General features: G+C 36.7%; 1 protein-coding gene across 4 annotated transcripts in view; it reads right to left on the minus strand.

Annotated features, from left to right (window-relative positions):
• LOC122716258 (A disintegrin and metalloproteinase with thrombospondin motifs 9-like) overlaps positions 1-22,134 on the minus strand; it is a 125,037-nt gene that overhangs the window by 99,287 nt on the left and 3,616 nt on the right. For all 4 annotated transcript variants that reach the window (XM_043939164.1, XM_043939162.1, XM_043939160.1 and 1 more), the window contains exon 2: positions 12,189-13,275. In XM_043939164.1, coding sequence (XP_043795099.1) covers positions 12,189-12,441 — 253 coding nt within the window. In that variant the 5' untranslated portion in view covers positions 12,442-13,275. The remainder of the gene's footprint in view (positions 1-12,188; positions 13,276-22,134) is intronic.

Raw genomic sequence — 22,134 nt, forward strand, 5'->3', positions numbered from 1 at the left:
AATTCGATATTTTTTTTCTCAAAAAGAAAAGAAAAATCAATCGGCAATTGTTTTGCAGAAGCCTCTTTGTTCTCAGGGTTTATAAATAAATTGTGGGGAGAAGGTATCGTGAAGAAGTGACGTAACAATTTAGGAAACAAGTAGAAGATCTATATTTTCATGCTGACCTAACCAAATGTTCCTGCGAATGCTCTCAAAAGTAGCATTCACTCTCGTGCTTTCACGTTTCGTTTTCGCGTTTACAGGCAGTTTCGAGTTTCGTACGTGACGAAAATCGCGCAACTTTGTTCCTCACCTTTTCGTTTCCGGTAAAATCGCTAAGGGGCTAAAACTGAGGAAATAAGTTTGTGCAACCAGTGGTCAAAGAAATCGGGATACAGTTTCCTTTCCATAAATAATTTTATCCCAAGGAAACGTTTAACTTTGAAATATCATATTTCGAAAACCGTAATACGATAAATTATCGATTTGTTGCATTTCCATGCCCGACACGGGAAGGCAAAAATCAATAAAGATTAAAAAAATTCAGCAAGCAAATAAATATATATATATATCCCAATTTCAAGTATTTCTTCTCATAAAAGTATTAATATGTAATGTGTAACACAATTGTATCACAATTAAAAGTTAGAGAACGAATAGTTAAAAATTGAACGAGTATGAGGAACAAGTATGACGAGATATCCGCGCGCGTACAAAAGGAAAAAGGAATTGTTCGTTCTTCGTTCGACCATGGGGATACGGATAATACCGTCCTAGAATAAGAGGTCCGATCGATAACGATTGATAAATGATTCGCACCGATGCGTGTATCCCTTTTGACAAGCGATACGTGCAATATATCATTGCGCATGAATCGCGTGCGTATAGGTAGACCGCGTGTGGTCTAATCCTCGATTGGAATTCGAATGGATCGAAATTTGATTTAGATCGTCTCCCTTTTGCGTACCCTCGTTTTCCTCGTTTATTATCGATTAAATGAATGAAAAGATTTGATTTAACTTTCTTTTCTAATTTTTAGTTTATAACAAGTTTCCAAGCGAGACTGGAAGCCAATTGATGCTTAATCTTCGAACCTTTCAATTTTCCAAACTCCTCTTTAACCGGAATTTTAATAAGAAATATAAAATCGAAAGATAGATTTTTCCTATTGTTCAAATATCGATAGAATATCCATTAAGATGTAGCTTAATTGAAGAAATAAATAAATAATAATGGTAAGAAGAAATCTACGACTTCTCGCCCCTTTTTCCACCATAGATGGTCGAAAGGAAGGACATGGTGACATCGATCCGAGCCAAGATCCACTTGGAATAATCCAGCAAGAAGACTCCCGGTTCCTCCCTGCAGCCTCTTACATTACTTGAAACAAGCATGGCACGTAGATCAGCATGCACGCGATCAAAGGTTGCGCTGCTCGAACAGCCGACTCGTGTCGTCGACGATATTAACGACCGTATGAATACGATTCAACCCGTACATGCGAGCAGCTCACGCAAACGAGCATTCCAAACCAACCATCCACACCATAAAGACACGCGTATGAGGCACCACAATCCTCAACTCATAACCGGACGCATCGTCATAACCGAGAGGCTGGAAAAATCTCTGGTGAAACAAAAATGGAAGGGGGGTCCTCCGCCTTGACCCTTCGATTTTTTAATTTCTTTCTTTCTTTCTTCTTCTTCTTTTTTTTTTCTTAATTTTTCTTTCTTTCTTTCTTTTTTCAATTCTTTCAAAATTGACGTCACTCCTTTTGCTTTCAGCAGCGAAACGCGCCAGGCAACTAAGCAGTAAGCAGAAGAGATGGTAACCGAGAGATAGCAGACGAAAATAGAGGGTTGTCCACCTTGATCTTTCGATCTCTTTTCTTTCTTCTTCTTCAAATTTCTTCAAAAAGGATTCTTTATAAGAATAGCACCTGCCTCTTTAATTTCAATTCATAAACATGGATGCATCTTGATTTTTCGATCTCTTTCAAATTTCTTCAGGATCTAGAGAATGTTAATTGGCACGTAAGGCGAAGAATTATAAGATATTTCCCTAGATCAAATGCATCAATGCGCTAAAAATTGAACGGCATCGTCAGATTTCAAATATTCCTCGACCCATCGACATGTATTTCCCTGCTCATTTCCTCGGCCGACGTTCATAACTAACGCAGAATTATCAACTACGTCGACCGTGGTTTCTTTCGCAATTCTTGGTCTCGTTACGCGATACCTTTTACGGTGGAAAGTTCTCGCCGCGCGTTCCTTTAAGAGAGGAACACTCTTTTCCATTCTCCTAGGCTCACGGAGAAGCGTGTACGATGATATCTCTATTTTTCTTTCTTTCTTTTTTCTTGAAGAGCGTTGCATAGTTTGAGACGCTTGAGAGAAATTATTGCCGTAGATATTGTTCGCTTGTTGGGCGAATTTAATTGAGCGAGAAGTGGAGTTTGCGAGGGAACTACCATTAGAGAGAACTTTCCTCCCCCTCCCTTCATCTTGAAGTGGAATTAATACAGTTATCGAAGAGTCAGTTTAAGAGAGTATCGCGAGATAGTGGGATGCAGTCGTTTTCCTTTCAAGAAGATGTTATTCTGTTCCAATATTTCGAAGAAGAAACGCACAATTACCTAAGAACAAACAATCCTTTCTTTCTGATGAGGAAAATATACGCGAAGGATCGCAAAAGAGAAAGGTCGCTCCTTCGCTTTATCGTTCGGCAAACGATCAAATTTTCCTGCAGAAAATCGACGAGAGAAGAAAAAAAGAAATACTTGGACAAAAGAGAATTTCGAAGAGACAACTCGGAATCGGAATTATGACTCAAGTCCGTGTAACAATACAAGACATTCTTTATACCTCTCGAGTTATAATTGGAACTCGCAACCCCAACAACAACTCCAGCTTAGCCCCAATTTTCAAAACAATCAGAAGCGGCGTGGTATACGAACTATATTTGAAACGCAATCGTTTCGAGGCTATAATAAAAACCGTGGGGGAAGGCACGGTGGGGTTTCGATCGGAACAATTGCTTATTAATTCCGGCGTATGGGCGGCGCGCGGCCGTTTCGCATGAGTCAATGTACACTAAGGCAATCAAGGTCCTTAGCAACGTCTAATTGCGAGACCATAGTCCAACGGCTTGCCAAGATGGAATGGAGCTCGAGCTAACCGATCTCCGCCCGGACTACCCAAGCAGTGGACGCGAATAATTACGTTCTCGTTGATTGCGAACTCGTGTTTACCCGGCCGAGATGTGGCAACTTCGAATCGGGATAATCGCCACTTTCCTCTACCGTTCGACGATGATCGAACGCGTTAGAATTTCAAAAAACGAGAAACCGCCTCGAGAGCGGCCTCAAGGCTCCTCTCGAGCGTTTCTCTCGCGGGACAATGGTAATAATCTCGTTGCGAACAGCTGATATTTATATTATTCGCAGGCAAGAAAAAAGTATATGGATATTTTTCCACTTTTACAATTAACCTTCGATTAACTCTTAGAGTGGTAATTTTAACAACAAACGCATTTTCCAACATACGACCATAGAAGAACATTCTAACCGCGTCGAACTTAAATAACGACTATCATTATTCGAGAAAGGAAGATTCAACGCTTGTTCGAATAGGTTATCTACGCGAGTGAATAAGGGAAGAAGGTAGTACGAGTACGTAAAACTTCCCTTTCCCCGATTAAATTCCTTCTTTCCGCGCGAATTTACGAATCCTTGGCTAGTAGCTATGTAAAAGAGGAAAGTGAGCAAGGAAATTCCAACCTCCTCCTCCTCCAACCCCTCGATTTAAATTCCTCCATCCCGCGCCTAAATTTACTGTCGAACGCAGTCGCGACAGTTAGATAGCTCTCTCTCTCTCTCTCACACACACAGTATTCACGGATCCGACTAATCGCGAGCACAAGTCTCTGTCACGCCGCGCCTCTCGCGATTTCAATTTTCTCCACCACGTTGGAACGTGTTAAGTATTCCCTAAGCAGACTAACGAGTTTCTTAGGTACCGAGGGAAACTATCCGTGGCGCCGCATTAACACGCATTGAGCGATTCGCGATGGATTCACGGCCCACGCGTTTAACCATGCGAGTAACCAAGGGATTAGTGGAGGGGAATTGTTGAGCGGGGGACGAACACCGTATGGAGAATTAAAATTTTCAAACGGGTATGTGTTTCTCTCTATCTCGTAGGCAAATATTATTGGTTAAAACTTAAAAACTTGTGGATATTTTTGTATGATAAATAATCGATATTCATCGATTTGGGAAACAAATTTTTTTCTTTTATACGCACTTGTACTGATTTTTCAGACGATCCATGTGTATCTATTAAATTATTTCTGATATCGTTGAGAATGTAATTTTATTGCATTAGTATTAGCGAAAATATTGAAAAATCTGAGAAATTTAAAAGAATTTTATTTCAAGTGATTTTTTTAAATTTTAAATCCAAATCCGATCATTCGTTGCTCCATCCCGTCGTTTCTCTATTTTTAGCAATAACAGTTTAAGCAACTTAACTAATAAATCAACCGCAAATCGCACGTACACATTGCTCTACCAATTTCTTCTCCGAAAATACTTTATTTTACTTACGTAACCTTAACACCTCTGCCCCGAAAGAGAATCGTAAATTTCGATGGATCAAACCGGACAACTATTTCCAAACCATAAATTCATCTAATCCGCTAATCGCCTTCGAGCCGATCGATCGTTCGAATACGAATTTCACGGAGAGAGAGGGGGTATTATAATTTTCTCTTCTCGTTCGAAAGGATACGGTTTACGGAGCTACGTCGATGAACAAGGCGTCATGCACGTTGTTCGTAAAAAAAAATGCTGTATCTCAAGCAGATCAGCCGGTTTGGTTGGAGGTCGTCGCCGTGCAGTCTACCCGTGTAAATACCATCGTTCGGATATCTGGGACGATTTGCATTTACTTTACTTTCCTTTCTTCCTTTCTTTTTTCCTCCCGCCTTTTCTCCCTCATCCACACGCGGAAACGAGTATTCGAGGACAGGTGTCGTTCGATCTACCGTGGAGGAGGAGGAGGAGGAGGAGGACGAGATAAGAAGTAATAGAAATAGTGAAATTTTGTAATAATTTTGTTCTTTTTCGAATATTTTCTTTTTCCGGAAACGTGGAATCTTGAGAAAATTGGAGGGAGGATAGATTTAGATAATATTTCAAGAATAAGGGTTAAGAATTATTAGTTTCAACATGGTTGAAACATTATACTCGAGATTAATTCACCATTTGTTGAGCAATTATTTTCAATCGATAATTACCGATAATTATGAAATTGATGATAGAAATCGTTGGAAGAGGAAAATGAAATTTAATTCTCACGAAGTTTATTTCATTTTTCATTGTAATTTAAACAAATTCAGATATTTACTTTATTCGTATCATTTCTCTAAAAATATTTTAAATTCGTAAAAATTTGTATAAAATTTCATCGTTATTATTAGTCCTGAACCTGCAATTTTAATTAATTGTTAAAAGAAAAAAAAAAAAGATGTACAGAAAAGAGCTAATTAAAAACAATAAAAAAAACAATAAAAAAAATGAACATCTATTTTTAATTCGAATATTTAAAGCAACCGGATTGAATATTCACCGAGATTTCGAAGGAAATTAAAATTCAATTAAACTTGAATGAGAAACTCGAGACGAGACATTTTTTTTTGCAGGAATCGAACGCGTGTAGAATCGGTCGAACGAATTTCCTCCACGGGAAAATGAACACGCGATGGAGAAAAAAAAAAAAAAAAGGAAAGAAAAGGTGTCGAACGAGGTGATGCGTTTTGTTAAACACGCGATATCCGTATATGCTTGCCCACGCAGAAATACGAAACGTCGCGCACGCACTTCTCCTTTCGTCAACGACATCGTCCACTTGGGGGGACATCGTTCTCTGTACAATATTGTCTTACTTTTTCCATTGAACTTACTTTTTCGTGGAGTAACACAGAAACAAAGAAGATTCTTCTATTCAATTTCGTCGAACTCATCGAACGCGATGAATTGTTTTCGATAAAATGAATAAACGAGTTTTGTGTAAAAATCAAGTGAAAAGTACGCACGAGTTTGGAATTTTTTTTTATTTTTCTCATCATTGGCTTTTCGTTCGAAAATTTTCTAGCTAATGGAATTCTGTATTGCGTTTTAAAATATTTTTTTTTTTTTTAGAAAGAACAGTATTGGATGCAAATGAGGAAATTAATTTGCTAATCAAATCATGATTACTCGATTTACTCGAGGAAACAACGCGAAAACAAAGATTTCGCTGTTATGCAGCGAGGAAACCTATTTAAACGTTTCGTAATCGAGAGTTCCATTTAAATTATTTTTCAATGGTTCACCTCGTTTCCATATTAATCAGAATTTCGAAATAGCTCGAGTAAGAAAATATATTGGGAGCCAATATGAAATTTCAATCTATGTATACAGATTTAAAAAAATTGTTAATAAAACTATGTAAGTATAATTTGATAAATTTGGAACATTGGAATATTCTTTTACAGAAAAAATCACTAGAAAAAATTTTAATATCTAATACGATCAACATCTCTCAAAATTTCCAAAAATAAAAATACAAAAGAATCATGTCATATTATATTGCGGAAATATCACTAGAGAATATCATTAAAGAAACTAGAAATCGACATGAATATTAATACAATATACCGATTATTTCTAAAGGAATCATTTTAGATTCTGGGAATCTTGATTTTCAAGATTCGTACTCACGCCACTCACTTCTCCCGAAAACTTATCAATTTATCGTAAAAGATCGGATTGCTCTTTTCTCACTAGGCGAGGTCCATTCGACACGCTGAGTATGCACGCGTGGCTACGTGCTATGTGTAGCGAGAAACGCTCGTACAACGTTACACGTTCTTCGTGCATACACGCGCCGATGTGCAGCGCATTATGCGCGAAAGCTCTCGCACGTAGAGGGCAGAGATAATTCTGGAGCCGTGCCGCGGTGAAAAGCACCGACTCTTGTCAGCACTTATGTGAATAATTATCTGGAGACGGTGGACGGATGGTTCGTTTAACGATAAGAATTTTCGGTTGAGAATGTTGGATAATTCTGAACTGAATTCTCTAACTCTTTCTTTTTTTTTTAAGATTCTATTTTTCTAGATAGGTAAATAATAACCTACGACGCCTCCTCTTTGTTACGTTAAGAATGCATGTAAATATAATATTTTATTTTTAAAGATGGATGTTACGTAACAAATTGTTCGTAGATGTGTTTTAAGATGATTTTTAAATTTTCTTTTTAATTTCAACGAAAAAAAAAAAATTACGTTCAAAGTATTGTGATTATTTTAAGTATCGTATTTTAATAAAAATCAATAATCGATTGTTTAAATAAAAATACACAATTGTATGTATCTAGCTTTGCAAGTAATTGTTTATTGACTGTAATTCCAAACTTGAACATCTTTGGCTTCTGTGCATAGTGATTTATTTAAAATTGTAATTGTCTAATCATTGATGCTACTTGTTCATCAGATACTATAAATCTTTGGTTATTGACTGTAATGAATGATTTGAAAATATTCACCCAGTGAATAGATTGATATAATATAATGGCACAGCTATGTAAAATGATTCATGTAACGAGTTTAAAACTTGGAATATACTAGATTTATAGTGATACAAGGCCTAACAAGATTATGATCATGGAATGTATTGCATGATATTATAAATTTTCAATTATAGATATGTAATGTATATTTATAATAGACTATGCAATAATCAAAGTTAAAAGAAATTCAATTCTTTTTTAATTATTATTCTTATATTCCTTCCTATTATTCTTATATTTCTTCCTATTCTAAATTTTACTCTGTAAACAGGATATCTATATTTTTGCAATCATCTAGACTACAATAACGAATAACATTAAATTACTACGATCAAAATTCTAAATTTAATGCATCTTCAAAATTTTCAATTTTCTAAATGTACACCCAATAAAATGTTTACTCGAACAACCGTTCTTACCGTTCTTTGAATCTTAAATTTTAACTTTTGTTTTCCATCGTCCAAAAAAAAAAAAAAAGAAGAAGAAGAAGAAAGAAAAAGAAATAAAATCATTCAATGCGCCCTCCCGCGTGTAATATTCCTATCCCTGGCCAATTTTACATTACCCTTACGTCACATCGCGAACACGTGCTTTCTTTAAATAAATCCAGAGCGACGAATATGCAAATACAAGAGTCGACGAGTCAACGCTCGGCTTTCAGATCGTACCGGAAAGATATCACGTCAGAGAACCGCTATCTGTAGTCATTAAACTCTTATCTGACGAATTAAAAGCAAGATACATCGAAGGATCAATAGCGATCGAACGAGAAAAATGAAAAACGTATGACGAGGAAAATCTTTACTATCTTTGCGAGTGTTATTTAAGAAAGCTTGGATTACACACGATGAAAGTTTGATATTAAAAGAGATTAATTTTTACGTGTTCATATTTGATTAGAAATTAGAGATATGATAAAAATAATTAGATATTTTATATCAATAAAGATCAATATTAATTTTACTTACTATTAAATTCGAGAATAAATTAAATTAAAAAAATTGCAATTAAATTATAGCAATTTTTTTATAATTCCCCGATTATTATATTTCTGTTGAATTAAATGGAGCACAAATTTCTCAATATTAGTACACCTTTGTTACTATTTTTCAACTCTGTGAAGTATGCTTTGAAAAAAAAAAAAATCTTTGTTGGAAAGAACAGATCGTTGAATTGAACAAAATATTTAATTTAATTTTATTTAATAAAGGCAAAGTTGTATTTCATCGATTGAAATATTTTTTTCAATTCAACGATCTGTTCTTTCCAACAAAGATTTTTTTTTTTTTTCAAAGCATACTTCACAGAGTTGAAAAATAGTAACAAAGGTGTATTTCCTTCGTTTTAAAATTATCTCTGTACATTCCTTTTTATTCTTTCTTTATTTATTCGAAGCGTGTTCGATAAACAGAAGATACCATCATCATCCAGATGAAACTGTTCGATTATCAGAGTTGTAATGATGTAGTCATCTGGCGATGAAGGTAGGAAACGACACGCTATACATCGTAAATATTCAAACGTCCATGCTGTTATCTCGCCGATTTATCACTAGGCGATTGTGAATTCGCCTATTCCATGATTTCCGTGACGTCAAGTCAGGTAAGAACTCTCTTTATCTGTCGTCCAACTTTTTCTTTCTTTTTTTTTTTTTTTTTTTTTACTACCTTCGAAGAAAAATCCTGATTCTTCGCGAGATATTGTATATAATACGTGGAATTAAAAAAATTATTACATATTGCAGCAAGGAAATAAAAAATTTAATTCGATTTTATATATTGAAATTAGAAATTATATATGCTTTCTCAATAGTAAAACTGATGATTCATCGGTGTTGGATGGAGTAATAAGATATAACTATATATTCAAGAATTAAAAATAATTTTAAAAGTGTAAAAATTAATCAAATTTAATTCTAATACTTTTATAAACCATCTTTTCGTTAACTGCATACACCGTAATATAATACTTGAATTAAATATCATAAATCCCTATGTAACAAAACCATATACCCATACTTTCACTTTAAATACGTACAACTTTTAAATATTTTACAAAAACCTAAAACTCTATAGAATCCATACCGCAATCAAGATTTATCTCATAACTTCTGACTAATATTTTCTCACTGTATTTCTAACAGAACGATCGAAAGAAAAAAAGACACGCGCTTCATTCCACCGCTTTTATCGAATTAACGACCTTCTTATTCATCCCAGAGGAGACGCGTTGGCAAGATGCGAAAGGAAGAAGAGGAGCCGTGTCGCAATTTCCTTCGGCGGCCTATTCGTTTCGTATTAATTTCCGTTTCAATTAACCGAGATACCGATCGCACCCGGTATAAATTACCATTCTCCCTCCCTCCCCTCCTTTTATCGTTCGCGAAAATCGAAAATCAACGACGATAAAATCAGCGAGGATATTTCCAAGCGAGAAAGGAGGAAAATGATCGAGAAGCTTTGGAATGAGGAGGAAAGGGAGGGAGAGGGATGCATGACACGGACAAATGGACGGAGGGGGAGAGACGAGAAGGTCCGCGAAATAATCCACGGCCACGGCGCAATTAGCCACCTCGTTAATGATCGAGGTGGAGGATCGAGGAAGAGATAACGGAGAGACTAATAAACAACGAGAAATTAGTGTTATAGCTGTGCGGATCTGGCCGATTGGGAGGTTTAAGGTTGAACGTTATGGATACTAATGGAAGGTATGCTTGCGAGGGAATAATTACGGGGATGAAGTCGTTTGCTGGATTTCGCGCGTGATTTTGAGAGATTTTTAGACACGATTGGTTTATTTATGAAATTGTGCGTGAATAAGGTAGGAAGAAGGAAAGTGTTGGCGAACGTGGATCAAGAAATGAAGTGAGATTTTTTGGATATTTGTGGTGAGCGGAAGAAAGGAAAGGTACTAACGAGCTTGAATCGAGAAATTAGCGTTTTCAAAGTCCTTGCTTTATTTAGAGAAATGGGTTTCAGTTTAGGGAATTAGTAGGTACTCGCTAAGTGAAGGAAAGCGAGAAAGTAAGGAAAGTACTAACACGAGCCGAAAAATAAGAATAAAAATAAAATCTGGATCATTGAAACAACGATTAATATCCGATTCAAAACACCTTTTTTACCTACGAAATTATACCCCTCTCCAATCCCTCGAAACTTGAACACCCTTAATCGCTCATTTTCGAAAAAAAAAAAAAAAAAGAAAAGAAACGAATCTCTCAAATTAATCTCAAATTCATCGAGCAATTCGAGCAATTCCACGTATTAGAAAAAAAAAAAAATCCTCTTCCTACGCGGATCCTATCCTTCCTCGAATCCTCATCATCCTCGATCAAAAGGAAGAGAAAACGGGAATAAAAGAACAAATCCTGAAAATCTGTTTTTAATTCCAAGGGAGATCCCTCGACCGGTGATTTTTCATTTCGGCCTCCGAGGAATGCTGACCACGATTCGTCGAAGTATCATCAGGTGTACGTAAGAGGCGAGGGGAGCGTGGAGAAGTTTCGAGCAACGCGAGTCGTACTCTAGGCGGGCAGGTTGGGTTGGTAGAAGGAATATGAGCATGCACACGGCTGCGAGTGATGCGAATAAAGGTCCGTGCAACGAGGAGAGGATACGGGGCATACGTGTGGGTGTTGGTGTAGGTGTGGGTGCTTTGGAGCAGCGGCCTTACAAGGACGTCTGGACGTTCCTAGCTTTCCCTGAGAGCCGTGTTGCACACCTTGGGACTGGGACTAAACGCGTTAACGGATCTTTCACAACGCGTTTCTGCGCTGACGAATACCACGGATCACGGGTTTGGGAACAACGGTTCAGCGACATTCGTTGCCATCGAATAATCGATAAAACCGGCCAGCCAACGTGTATCCAATTTGTCAATTGTGCCGGCGACCTCTCTTGTCACGCCACTCTCAGCTTATGAATAGATAATACGTTATAATGATTTATCGTGGCGAGGTTGGACGATAAAGAATTAGCGCGAAATTGAAATTTTGTGTCTCGCGGCCTCGTAAGAATTCAACTCGGACGAGAGAGAGAGAGAGAGAGAGAAAGAGAGGTTAAGATTGGAAGAGAGATATCGTATGTTGTTGAGGAATTTAAATGGATTTGATCGATAAATTTATTAGGATAAACAGTATTAATACTAGGAGATAGAATTTTAACGAATTTGAAACGAAGGAAATATAAAACCGCTATCTTCGACCCTTCTGTTAGAATATATTTCCGTGAACGGAATATTACTTTACGGAATTTAATAGATTAAACTCTTCAACGATCTAAAAAAGATTAATGGCCAGGCATCGTAAACGACACTATATTCATCAATCGTTTCCACGCAAAACGATTGACCTTTCGAAGATCGAATCCCATCGAGCCGCAATAAAATCGAACATAACTCTCGTTCAACATCTTCCCGCATCGAAATAAAGAAAGATAAAAATGGTCATATATTAAACTTTTTATACGTTCCACGCTATCCGCTAATCCTCTTAAGATTATCTTATAGAATATACTATTTAAGATATTTAATTACATCATATATATCATTCTAACGAAACGAAAAGAGGCAAAAAAAAAAAAAAATCCTTACCTTCGTTATTGAAGCTCTCCTCCTCCTCCTCCAACGTACGTACTCCTCTGACGGTGGTGGACGACGCGTTCTCAACTCGCACCCCCAACAAACTATCCAAAACCTCGACAACCAATCGGCCGTCCACGCTCTTCTCCTCCTCTCTCTTTGTGCGCGCACCGGTCCATAATACCATAACCAGGAACACGATGATCAACAGCACGATGCTGATCACAGCAGCGACGATGGAGGCGCGACTCGAGACCCGCGACATGTCTGCGCGCTCCCCTTCCACGCGTTTGTTTCTACGTTTCGCCCCCCCTTATATTATTACTCCCTGTCTGTCCCTTGTTCTAATCGCGAAAAGAACGCGTTCTTTCCTTCCTTTTTTTTTTCTTTTTTCTTTTTCTTGGAAAAGGGAGGAAGACAGAAGAGGAGAGACAGATCCCGGCCACCCGATCGCAAGCCACCCGAGCCGAGCGGTCAGTCGATCATTTTCGTGGCTCTTCGACGAGGAGAGAAGAGGATTATCGCGCAGGCACCATTCAGGTGATTCGCCACTCCTGAACAACCCCTCGAGCGCCCATAGAGGATCCTCTCGACGGATCTCGACGACCTCTCCTCCCCCCGCTCTTTTCCCTCCTCCTCCTCCTCCAAGCGGATGGATCCTGTTTCTTCCTCTATCTCTCTTTCTCTCTCTCTTTCTCTCTCTGTCTCTCTTCCCTCTCTCGCCCTTCGAGAAACGTGCCGGCTAAATCCAACCGGGATCCAACCGCGGTACGCCCATTAAGAAGCGAGACGATCCCCGATTCGACGTGCACCGCGTCCTATCCACCACGGTGTCGTTACCTTTCCTTGGTTGGGAACGATTCTCCCTCGCGCGAGCCACGATTACGATGTGTTGCGGTGGTTGCGGGGCCAAGTCGATTTTCACGCGGTTAAGAAATTAAGGGCGTTGCAATGGTAAGAGAATTGGAGGGATTCTTTTCTTTTCCTTTTTTTTTTTTTTTAGTGAAGTTTCGTGGATTTATCGATTGATTGGACGATAGGGGTAGATTTTTGGTCGTCGAGGTCACCTCGTCGCTCGTTCTTCTGCTCTCATCCCGGCCTGAAAATAAAGAAGAAACGGATTTGTAATGAGAATGTAGAATTGTTGAGTGGATATTTTCTGACAAATAATTTTTTTTTTTTTTTTTAGTTAATTGGAATTACGATTAAATCGTAATATTGGTTGGTTTTCCTTCGATTGGAAAAATATTTATCGTTGAAACGAAACGACGAATAGAAGTTTTAGAATTTCTTTTATGGAAGAGGTTAAAGAAAGGCGAACTCTTGAGAAGTTCTGTGCTACCGTTTGATAAATAGGCAAAGAAAAGTGAAAGTCAGACAACGGGCGACTAACACCGTTAATGTCGGCCAAGATAACCGCGCGCAGATAATTGAATATCGCTACCTTAATTATAAAACCTGTTAACTCATCAAAATTTCAAATTTTAAACGTTATAATTTTCTCCCCTTTGGATAAGATTTTCTTTTTTTTTTTTTTTTTTTTTTTTTCTAATTTACGTAACAAAAATCAAATTCTTCTTTCGTACTTTTTTAACACTTTGCCGTTTCGATAAATTATGTAACAATACGATAATTCGAATAAGATGTATTCACATAATCCTGCAGATTGAAACGAAAATTTACTTTATGAATTTTAATTCTAGTTCATCAATCTTAAAAATCTTCATTGATCGATTGAAAAGATCTCTTATACACTTACAAATCCACCTAATTACAAACGCATTCTACAGAATCATTCCTCCAATTAAACTCATCCAACGGCAGAAAAGTAACAACAACTATAACGACAACGACAACAACAACAACAACAACAATACCAAAAGAAAAAAGCAAAGAAAATTATAACTTAAATTGGTCGTTAAAAACGACCATTAATCAATTAAAAACTCCACACATAACTCACCAAGCAATATTCATCCAACGACAGATATTCCGCACACAATTCACAAGCTCGCGCAAATAATAATAACCATGCACAAGTCGGATCCGTCCAACCGTGGCGGGAAAAGTACGGAAGGGAGGAGGGAGGGAAGGAGGGGAGAAAAGAGGGGGAAAAAGGAAATAAAGGAAGAAAAGAAAAGAAAAGAAAAGAAAAGAAAAGAAAAAAAAAAGGGGAAAAGAGTCGAGAAAACAAAGGAAACGACGACGAGGGAAAACATTTAGACACGGTCAGAGACGGGAGAGAATGATTTCCACGATGAGGTCACCGGCACGGGAGATGATTTCTCCCGTGTCGAGCAATTTAACCGTGCGAATCACCGTGAAACCGATTCGTGTCGCGTTAAACATTTACGACGCGGTGCGTCGTTCTCTTATCGCGCGACACGGAGACCACCGCGCAAATAAATTTCCGATCGTATCTTCGGGAAAGGAAGAAGGGAGGAAGCGAGGAGAAGGATTAATCGACGCGTCCCTGATTGGATCGAGCAGCCGCGTTAATTCGGAAATAATTGACTTAAGCCACGCGTGATTGAGCTGAAAATCATCGAAGAACCTCCTCGAAGAGGTGGATCCGGGGGGAGGAGGAGGAAGATACTTTTTTTCTTCTTCTTCTTTTTCTTCTTCCTCTCTTTCTTGCCGTTAACCGTCTCTGAATGAACGAGAAATTGTGATCGCGAGGAATTATTTATATGGAAATGTTGAAAACGAGGAAGTGAAAGAGAAATCTTTCTTTTTAATCTTTGCCAATAGTTTCGATACGCTCGAAAATTGGTAAAAAAATTGGAGAATTTAAATGTTGTTAAATGGTCACGTAGAGAATTTGATAATTTGGAGAATGGAAAATTTAATGGTTGAACGATGGGAAAACTGAAATTTCAGGAATCGAAAAATTACAAAAAAAAATCGAAAAGTTAAAGAAACTCGAAGATTCGAAAATCCAAGAATTCAAAAAAGAAAAAAAAATCGATTTTTTTTTTAATATCATCTCGTTACTCCAACTTTTGTCGACCGATGCAAGACGATCAACGGTTTCCCAGTGCAAGATATTCCTTCCTCTCATCGTGGATGATTTCTCGACTTGCTCGATTCTTTTTTTTTTTTTTTTTTCTTTATATTCTGTTCTCGATCTCCGTGGCTGGGTGTCGTAAATTAGAGCTCAAGGGCTGCCACGTCTGGGACCACACCGCGGCCCGCAATTCAATGTGAAGGATCTCGTTTGAAAGTGAGAAACAATCTTAACTGTTATTTTTATCGAAGCGTCGAATACTTTTTCTCATGGTTTCCAACTTCAAAGAGGGGATAGAGTTTTGAATTTTCGTCGTGTATAAATTCGAACGACGAAACTTATGGGAACAGTATGTTCTCGAGCTGTATAGCGTAGTATGTTCAACCTCGTCGGAGGTTAATGATCACGTTGCTCGATATGGTTGGATTATATGGTGTAATTTACAGAATGAATCACGAAAGTGTTTTTAATGCGATCGATGAAGGAAGTATTTTGAATGAGAATATTTCAATGATGATACTTGATCGCCGAACAACTCTTATCTATGATATACGACGTATTTGACATTTTCATTCGAATATATCATTTTGGACCTAGAAAGTTTCTTTCATCTTAATTGAGAATAATTCAAAACCGTTCGAGTTACGAAGAAAGTTCGACGAATGAAAATATCTTTGGTAAAAAATCTGTAATTTCGAAATAAAATTAAACTTCAATTCGGAGAAATTCGTACTCATCCAAAAATTAAAATAAAAACTGTGTATAGTGGAGAAAGATCGATGAAAGAAATATTTTTTCAGTTTTCCTCGAGTGATCTTATACGTGTGTGCAACGTTTATATTGGCATTATTGTTGGTATTGAAAGATCGACCACAATTTAATTTGGTCTCTTGACCAAGAGAACAGAGACGGAAATCGGTAATTAGACCACGTCAGACGGTATGTATAAATAGCGCTCAACGATTTCTTTCAGCCGTTTTACATCGAACGGTTCTTCGAATCTTATGTTCAGTTCTCTTTAATTGCAAAATAGCCCGCCTTCCTATCTACCAAAAACTTTTTCTCTATCGTACACATTTTTTCGATTATCGCGATTCATTGAATTTAAAATTTCAGGACAGATTAAATGAATTTTGGAAATAAACGAACAAAGCAAATTATCAACGATAATTTTCGATATGTCGAGCATAATGAGTGGAATTTTTAAAATAAAATTCGGGACGACGATCCTCGTTTATATATAATTAGAAAACGATATCGCTCGTTAATATGTGTATACTATATGGCGTATAATATACGTGTTGAAATGATACCTTGAAATATCGAAACACCAGAATCGAATTTCGAAGTTGGAAGTTAATTCCCCACGCATCTATTGCGCACAACGAGCATTAATAAATGCTCTCTCGAAGATTCATTAGCATTTATCAGGCAAAGAAAACACCATCGATCAAGGATCGAATAGTGGATTATTCAAAGAACGCAGTTAGCCGTGGCCAGACCTAACAATCGCCAACTTAAAAATCTCAAGGATTTTTTCGTTCCACGTTCGACCCACACCGGTTCCACGAAATTTCTGAAGGTGCGTCAATTTTTTTCTTTTTTTTTTTACATCGCGAAAAAAAAATTCCTGTCAACAACTATTATAATATCAATTATATCAGATATTTGTGTATATCGTATATCGATTACCAATCACCTTCATTATCCATATTTTTATTTTTATCGAAAAATAAAATGTTTGTTTTTGCAGTAAGGAGAGTACTAAAGTAAAATCGTTAATTTTTAAAATGAAATACGTACATTTCGTTCTTTGCAAAGAGAACTCAAGTGCTCTTTGCCGAAATTAATAATAATTTTTATCATAGAGATAGATATTTATCATAATTGATTAATTTAAATATGGATAAAGATTGTGATACGTTTTGTTCCACTGTTAATTAAATTCTTTCCTTTCACTTTGATTCATCGGCAAGGAAATCCGTTTAAATGAAGTTTCACGATAAAAATAACGCAATCTCCTTTGACGGTATCTTTAAGGGTTAACGAACGTCGGTGAACATTTGCAAACATTTCGCGCGGCATTGGATATACCCGACTTAACGAACCTACGAGCCGTAGACCACAGAGAGTCCTCTTTGCCATCGTTGGTAGAAAATCAAAGAGTCTAACAACTCTCTCGAAATAAAAGCAACGAAACCCGTGTATGTAACGTATACTTCTGCGATCCGCGTGCAACATAATGGTCGGTTGTATTACCCGGTTCAAAAATTTTCCATCTTGCGTTTGAAACTTCGTTCGATCTTCGCGTCGTGTTTCTTTCTTTGGATAAATAAAATTTGGAATAATATTCCAGATGTTGACAACATGTTCGTTCGAGCAATTTGAGAGAAATTTCAAATATATAATTTTTGTACCTACATTTTTCGTAACATTTGAACATTTATTTTTAATTTCAGAGATTCATTTCACTTTTGCCAATGTTTAAAAAATTGTTGAAAATAAAAGATATAGATTTAGAAAGGAAAGGATAAAACTTTCGAAAATATTTATTGTCGAAAGTATTCCTCGAAATGGTAATATTGCGTTTAATAGTGAAAATAACATTCTCGTCGCAATGACTAATCGCAAGAAATAAAATTATTTCGATTCGCAACGAATTTTTATTATTTATTTTAGCGCACGAATCATAAACGCGTTATTTTAATCTTTTTTTTTTAACTTTTACAAATTTATATAATCGATCAATCAAATCGAAACGCTATCTTCGTCTCAAATATCTAAAAAAAAAAAAAAAAACACTTACCAAATTTTTCTTTCTCCTAACACTTTACGATTAATAATAAAATAATTCTTACGTATATCTAATTTTCATTTGAAAAATCTTCGATGACTCGACAATTTTACCTTCCCTTTCAAAATTCTAAATTAACTAACTCCCCCCAACAATCACACAATTACAATATTAAAATCTCTCTCTCTCTTTCTCTCTCAAAAAATCTTCGATAAGAATAAGAAATCTTCACAACTCAAACAACGTTATCTCGTCCCCTCGAGATCCAGAAATTCTTACTCCCCCCCTCCAACATATCTCGAAAAAGGAGAAAACGCTTGATAGAATATTTCGACTAACGAGTATACTTCGCCACGGTATCACGGAATATATATACGGTAAACGCATACCTCGGTAATGAAAGCTTAGAGAGGAGCATTAGAGAGAGGAGAGTCTGCGGCCGCGACGACGTCGTCGCCGAGTGAAATATAAAAGCGACGCCGGGCTGCTGACCTCGCCAGTCACTTAAGGTCTGGGTCAAACTATTCTCGTCGCGTACCTTTCCTGGTCCGATTCATCGATCCGTCGATCGATCGATCTTTGTCTGCGAATTTCTGTCTGCCAACGGTGCCAACGGTGTTGACGCATAAGTAATTTCTCGCGGAACGCGTGTCGATCGAATCGGGACACTTGCGAAACATTGTTAAAACGAATACGTAACATTTGATTCTCTTCCTCTTTTGTCTTGCAGGCGTGATTTCGATTTGACGAAGGATTGGAGATATATATATATATATGAAATTTGATGATTGAAAAATTGTGGCGAATAGAGAATATCGAAAATTAAAATTAAAGTGCGTGCATACGAGAGTTGAGAAAGTAAAATTTGAGAGTAAGAATTTTCAAGATGTTTGAAAACGCGTGAGAAAATGTGCGAAGAATTGAGAATTAATCCGAGAGATGGATAATTGGAAAGTAAAATATCAGAATCGTGATTAATATCGATAATCTTCGATATAAATACACGCTTTAATAACCGTCTGCTGATTAAGTCATAGATTATAAATCGAAGCGGTTGATTGAATATTAATGGGGATCAGATATGCACAACTAATAATACATTCTATAAACGATTACAATTGGCGGCGGTAGCCGAGCTTGTATAAAAGGAGAAACAAAGTTCGTTACGCGGAACTTTGCGGAATAAATTTCTCAAGTGCAACGGACTCGAGACAATCTTGGAGTAAATTGCAGAAGCATTATGAACGTATAAATGATTGACAGAAAATACCTCGGGGGCTCGAGGCTCGTAAAATCTTCGGTAACATTTCCCCATATAAATTTCCGCTAGGATATATATAGTACATCGAATATGGTCATACTCCCGAGAGATGGAATTTATTTAGTCTCGTATATTCATTTTCCTTATATCTTGTCACAATCTATGGCGAGAAAAGTTAGCGATTTTTTGATTACATTATAGAGGAAATTTAACAGGTTTGTTTCTATTTTAAAAAAAAAAAAAAATTCTGCAAGTTCGATAGATTTTTCGATCAAGAAGAAAAAGAAAATAATCTAATAATAATTCAATCGTTCAAACGATTCACGACCTCGTACACCCCATTTCTAAATGGGGCATAGGAGAATCGTTTAGGCAAATTCGCGAGGCGTCGTAAATATTCGCGCCGCTCCGGGCACGTGCACGGAGCGGAACTTAAATCTTGCACCAGCTGTGTTCCTCGCGATCCGCTCGCGCTTTAATATCATTCGAAGCATCCTGAACGAACCAGGCGTTCATTAAATTTCAATTCGCATGCCACGCCACCGCGAATAAAATTCGAACGTGCCGCGTCTCGCCATCTCTCGCGATGCGCCCGTAAACAAAGCGAGATTGCGAAGAGCGAGGGGGGGAACAATTCGAGGATTTTACGAAACGATTTCTTTGTCGAAATTTCGAGATAAAAAAAATGAAAGATCGTAGTTTCGTTTCTGAATTCTGATGTATATAAAAATTATTTGATTCGATTCGATGGTATTTTCAATGAGAAGAGATTGATCATTTGAATATGATATTCGCTTTATATAATTAATAATATTCGCTATATAATGAAAATTGAAAGATTGAAATAAATTGCAAGTGGAATTATTATTACGAAATTATTTCTAACCGATTACAATAAATGGTTATAATCTGTATCTATATTTCTCTCTCGACGCGAGAAGAATAAGATAAGCAACATTTCGAGTGTATCACACATCGTACGACACTTTAGCGAAAAACTTTAAAAATAACAGCAGCCTGGATCTCAATATAAATGTTCTTTTTGATATCGTGCCTCCTTATCGTGCGTTGACCCTGACGTCGGATTAAATTGTCACTAAGATTTGCAAACTCCGTTTTCGATTTCAATTTTTTAATCGAAAGAAAAATGTTTCTGCTCCTCTCCCAATAAATATTCATTCATCTATCAAAGGGTCAACGCGCATTTTACCAAACTTTTATCCACAAATGCAAATACATTCAACTATAAAGTCTCCAAGAATGTCTAAAAAAAACTAATATTCTCTCAACGATCTTTCATCGTAATATATTCTCGCGCGTTCCACACAAAAAGATAATCCTTGTTCTTGAACTTGTAATCCAAATCTCATTTCAAACAATTGTACAATTATAAATACAATTATAAATAAAGGATTCAATAAAATTTGTTGTCTCGAAACGAAAGGAAGAGAGAAGAGACGGAAAGAATACGAGCGAATCGAATCGTCGGTAGGCGATATTAACGAATTCAGAACGAATACGTTCGGATGTTAGATCGGCGGCGTAGTGTCACGTTACTTCGCAATGCTTCGGAATGCAAAATCGCGGCGACGAACGAGCTAGTCTCGTTGCTTACGAAGGCCTCTCTCGGGTCGCTTCAAAATGTCGAAACACCGAGATCCCGGCCCGAGGAACTGGAGAACCGACACGGTGCACGGACTCAAATTCGCACTCCGTTGCGTTTTCGTCCATTATACGCGATCTTCCTTTTTCCTTTGCATTTTGTAATATAATATTTGCCATACGCATGTAAAAGTGTTAATTTAAATTTCTTTTGTGAAGAATGATTCTCGGTTAGCTCGATTCTCTCCGTTCATTTTTTTTCTTTTTACGCGCTCGTGAAATTATTTAAATTATGCTGAAATTTTCACCCATTTTTCTCTGATTTTTTGGTTAATTTTTTTTTTTTTATATAAATAGATTTGATCATGATACAACGTTCGATCGAATGTCCTCTCACGAGATGTAGATCTCTATCTTTAATTTTGATTTTTAATTTTTCAGTATATATATATTTCGTGATCGTTAAAGAACTTGTACAACTACTTTTTATACTTTTTATATCGTTTATTTATTCAGTTTTATACTTGATATTTTTGAAAATCGATAACAATATTCTGCTATTCAAAATTTAGATGAATATTTGTTTTAAATCTCGTTTCAATTCTATCCAAAATTTTCATCTGTCGTAAAATTACGAAAATTACGAACGAATACAATTTTTAATAAGTAAGTTTCTTCCAACTATCCTTAAAAATATCCATAACTCCCCCCATTAATTCCGTAACAAAATGAAATATTTATATCACAGTAGACTCTCGCCTTTTAATTAACCAACGGGATATACGATCTCATTTGTTTGTCCCAAATAAACACGAATCGCGTAAAGTAAGCAATTTAGGGGATAATTTCGTGATTTACGATTCAGTAAGTATATTCGAAGTGAAAATAAATCAAAGAAGGCTGGAATTGTAATAACAGCGAATGAATTGAAAGGAAAACAATCACTTTTGCTAGGGAATCGGTTATATAGAATAAGAAAAGCTGGTTTTAGAATATCTATACTTATCCAGAATTTATTTACAAAAATTTTCATTGTACTTCTTATATTTGTTCGTTCACTTCGTTCAATAGGTAACGAATAACCGACAAGTAAGAAAGATAATGATCGGATATAATGTTTCATCGATCGATCTCGCAAGGAAAGACTCGTTGTCCTTCGTTTTTAGAAAAAAATTTTTGATTCATGGATACTCGATACATTCGACGTGGAACAAATTGCGGGAAAATTGAGTTGCGTATATTATTCATTATTTATTGGTATCTATAAATATTCTTACCGGATAGAATTTTTATG

Source organism: Apis laboriosa, unplaced genomic scaffold, assembly GCF_014066325.1.
Source record: "Apis laboriosa isolate Shangri-la unplaced genomic scaffold, ASM1406632v1 scaffold43_cov150, whole genome shotgun sequence".
Classification (NCBI taxonomy): domain Eukaryota; kingdom Metazoa; phylum Arthropoda; class Insecta; order Hymenoptera; family Apidae; genus Apis; species Apis laboriosa.